At 39.5% G+C, this 2,500-nt stretch overlaps 1 protein-coding gene across 1 annotated transcript in view; it reads right to left on the reverse strand.

Annotated features, from left to right (window-relative positions):
• The window catches only part of LOC138052849 (cation-independent mannose-6-phosphate receptor-like), an 85,377-nt gene that overhangs the window by 71,134 nt on the left and 11,743 nt on the right, over positions 1 to 2,500 (reverse strand). The window contains exon 8 of the mRNA XM_068899435.1: positions 452 to 760. Within this exon, the coding sequence (XP_068755536.1) occupies positions 452 to 760 (309 nt within the window). The remainder of the gene's footprint in view (positions 1 to 451; positions 761 to 2,500) is intronic.

Raw genomic sequence — 2,500 nt, forward strand, 5'->3', positions numbered from 1 at the left:
GAGAATTGTAAAACCAAAACCAAAGTAATTGCTTTGGCCAATGAAAAAGGAGAGAGACAATCCAGTAAAGCAATCAAAACTCGGAGTAATTACACGTAGCCGACACAAAGCGCGGGAAAACGTGCACGCGCAAGCTACGATTGGTTTCGGTTTCACTTCTGATTGGTTGAAAAAATGGCGCAAGAACTTTGAACCAATCGCTTAGTGAAGTAACGCAAAACCAATGCAATTCGCTAATTCCTTTCGACAATCAATTGAAAACCGTTCTAATTAAAGGATTACCCATAAAACTTCCCGTCTATTTGCTGTCTTGTGACGATGAGCCATTCCGTGTCTAATGTTTACTGCTCAAAATTTGTAAGGCTGAAGTTCTGCCAAATGGAGAAATCCTCACTCAAAATTCCACAGCAACCTCATGAAATTGTTTCTGCATTTCACATTCAAAACTGACCTTGGCAGGGCAAGCATATTTTGTAAACCACCTGAAGTGGTAAACACAGTAGTTTTCCTTCTCGTATTCTGGTTTTCCGATTCCATCATCAGCGGCTGTTTCATCACAAAGGAATGTTATATGAGTTTTGCGTTTCACTCCAGTACTGCATGAATCCCCATTAGAGTATGTCAGATTCAAAGTTCCGTCATAATAGTACAGCAAGTTATTTGGTTGACCAATAACGTGGCTTGCTTTTGCATCGAACTGACACGCTCCCACAGGAAGATTAAGACTTTGACAGTGGGTTGCTTTGCTTCCACCGCATATCTTTATCACAATGGAAAGAAAGAAATTGGCTTGTCATGTAGTTTGTATGGGAATGACACATTCTGCTCCTAAAATTGAGTTTCAAGTGCTTGCAAAATGCACCAATAAATTTTAACTGTCTCATTAAAGCATAGTTAATTTTTAAGCGAGGGACTGGCTATGAAACCTCAAAACCTTCAAAAGCGAGAACAACGTTGTCGCAATCGATGTTGAATTGACCGTGATTCTGCACAATCTTTTGTTTTCGCTTCGCACGTGTTCGCAATTTAGTTGTGCATAATTTAACCGAAGGATATGATTGGTCATCTTCTCGAAAAAAGGTGTGTTTTGTGCAGGGTCAAGGGCAAAAATACGGACAAAAGCATGAAACAACGGAACTTGTCAAGTTTCATAACCATCTCCATGCTTTAACTATGATTAAAGAGATGCTGTTTATTTAAAACCTACCTCCCCTAAGCTAGGCTGCGTAGCTGGTGGGATATTTTATCTCGGAACTATTTACACGTTTACAGTTTTGGCCGCAAGTGGCATGGTGACGAGTAATTTTGAGACCAAAATGCCCTCTCGGCTTCGGAGGCGCTTGCCGCCGCGGCCAAAACTGAACGGAACAATCACCTATTTACTTGCGTGTGTTTACAAATAATCCCGCAATAAAATGCACCTACGCACACCAACCCCAACGCATAAACTGACTCTGCACGCGCGAAAGTATTTCCGTTTTTCGAAGCTTACACAGATTTCACCTTTCAGAATTTGTTACGTAACGTTTAAAAAGGTGTCACAAGGACCCCAAAACGTCGGATCTTGTCAATGTACAACTTGACACTTCCCGGTCCTTATGCTAAGAATTTCTGGGCTGAGGTTATAAAGTGGTTTATAATAGACCTCTTTCATAATGGCGGCCAAATAAAACATTCGTCTATTTTAACGCTAACAAGCCTTTCTAGCCTCGCTACGACGAGCACATTTCAAAAGAATTTTTGTTTCAAAATGAGGGCAGTAGGTCTAATTAACATAAATACAAAAGAATGTAAAGGTGGTTGCCATTTATGAAAGTGGTCTATATCTCTTAGATAGTACGCGCCCTATGATTGGTCAATTTAGCGGGCCGTATTCTGCAGTACGGCCCGCAAAATTTGAAATTTTGATAAAATATTCTCCAGGAATTTTCTTTATTTTTTCATTTTTTTATGTCGTTTGTGTTACATAAACCTGTAAAACTGTTTGAATCATGCTAGAAACTATTTCAAAAAGCCAAGAAGGGTTATTAGTTTGTCGGATTTTGACGCCGCAATCTTTCTGGCAGTTGAACCTTCCGCTTGACTTGAACTAGTTCCTTTCCCGTGTACTTCAGAGATACAATAAATAACTTACTAACCTCGTTTTCTCGGTCCGTAATGTAAAATTACGGATCCTTACAGTGGCTCATAAGTGCCATTCAAAAATTGTGATGTTTTTTATCATTTTAGCGACTTTTAGCGACATTTTTAGCGACTCTTTTAGCGATTTAACGGGCTCAAGTTACTTCTCAACAGAGTATGAAGATAAGAAACGCAAGGCGTGACAGGCCACACTGATTCCCTTCCTGTGTGAAAATATGTATAGAACCTTTTATAGCTTTGCTCTCACAAGAGGATCTTTTAAGGTTTTCCTTTTTCTTCTCCTTCAACAACCTGTACAATGATACTCATATTAGTAGATTGTTCTCGCCTTGAACAACCTCGATTTTTAAGAATTCGT

The sequence above is a fragment of the Montipora capricornis genome, chromosome 6, assembly GCF_036669925.1.
Source record: "Montipora capricornis isolate CH-2021 chromosome 6, ASM3666992v2, whole genome shotgun sequence".
Taxonomy (NCBI): domain Eukaryota; kingdom Metazoa; phylum Cnidaria; class Anthozoa; order Scleractinia; family Acroporidae; genus Montipora; species Montipora capricornis.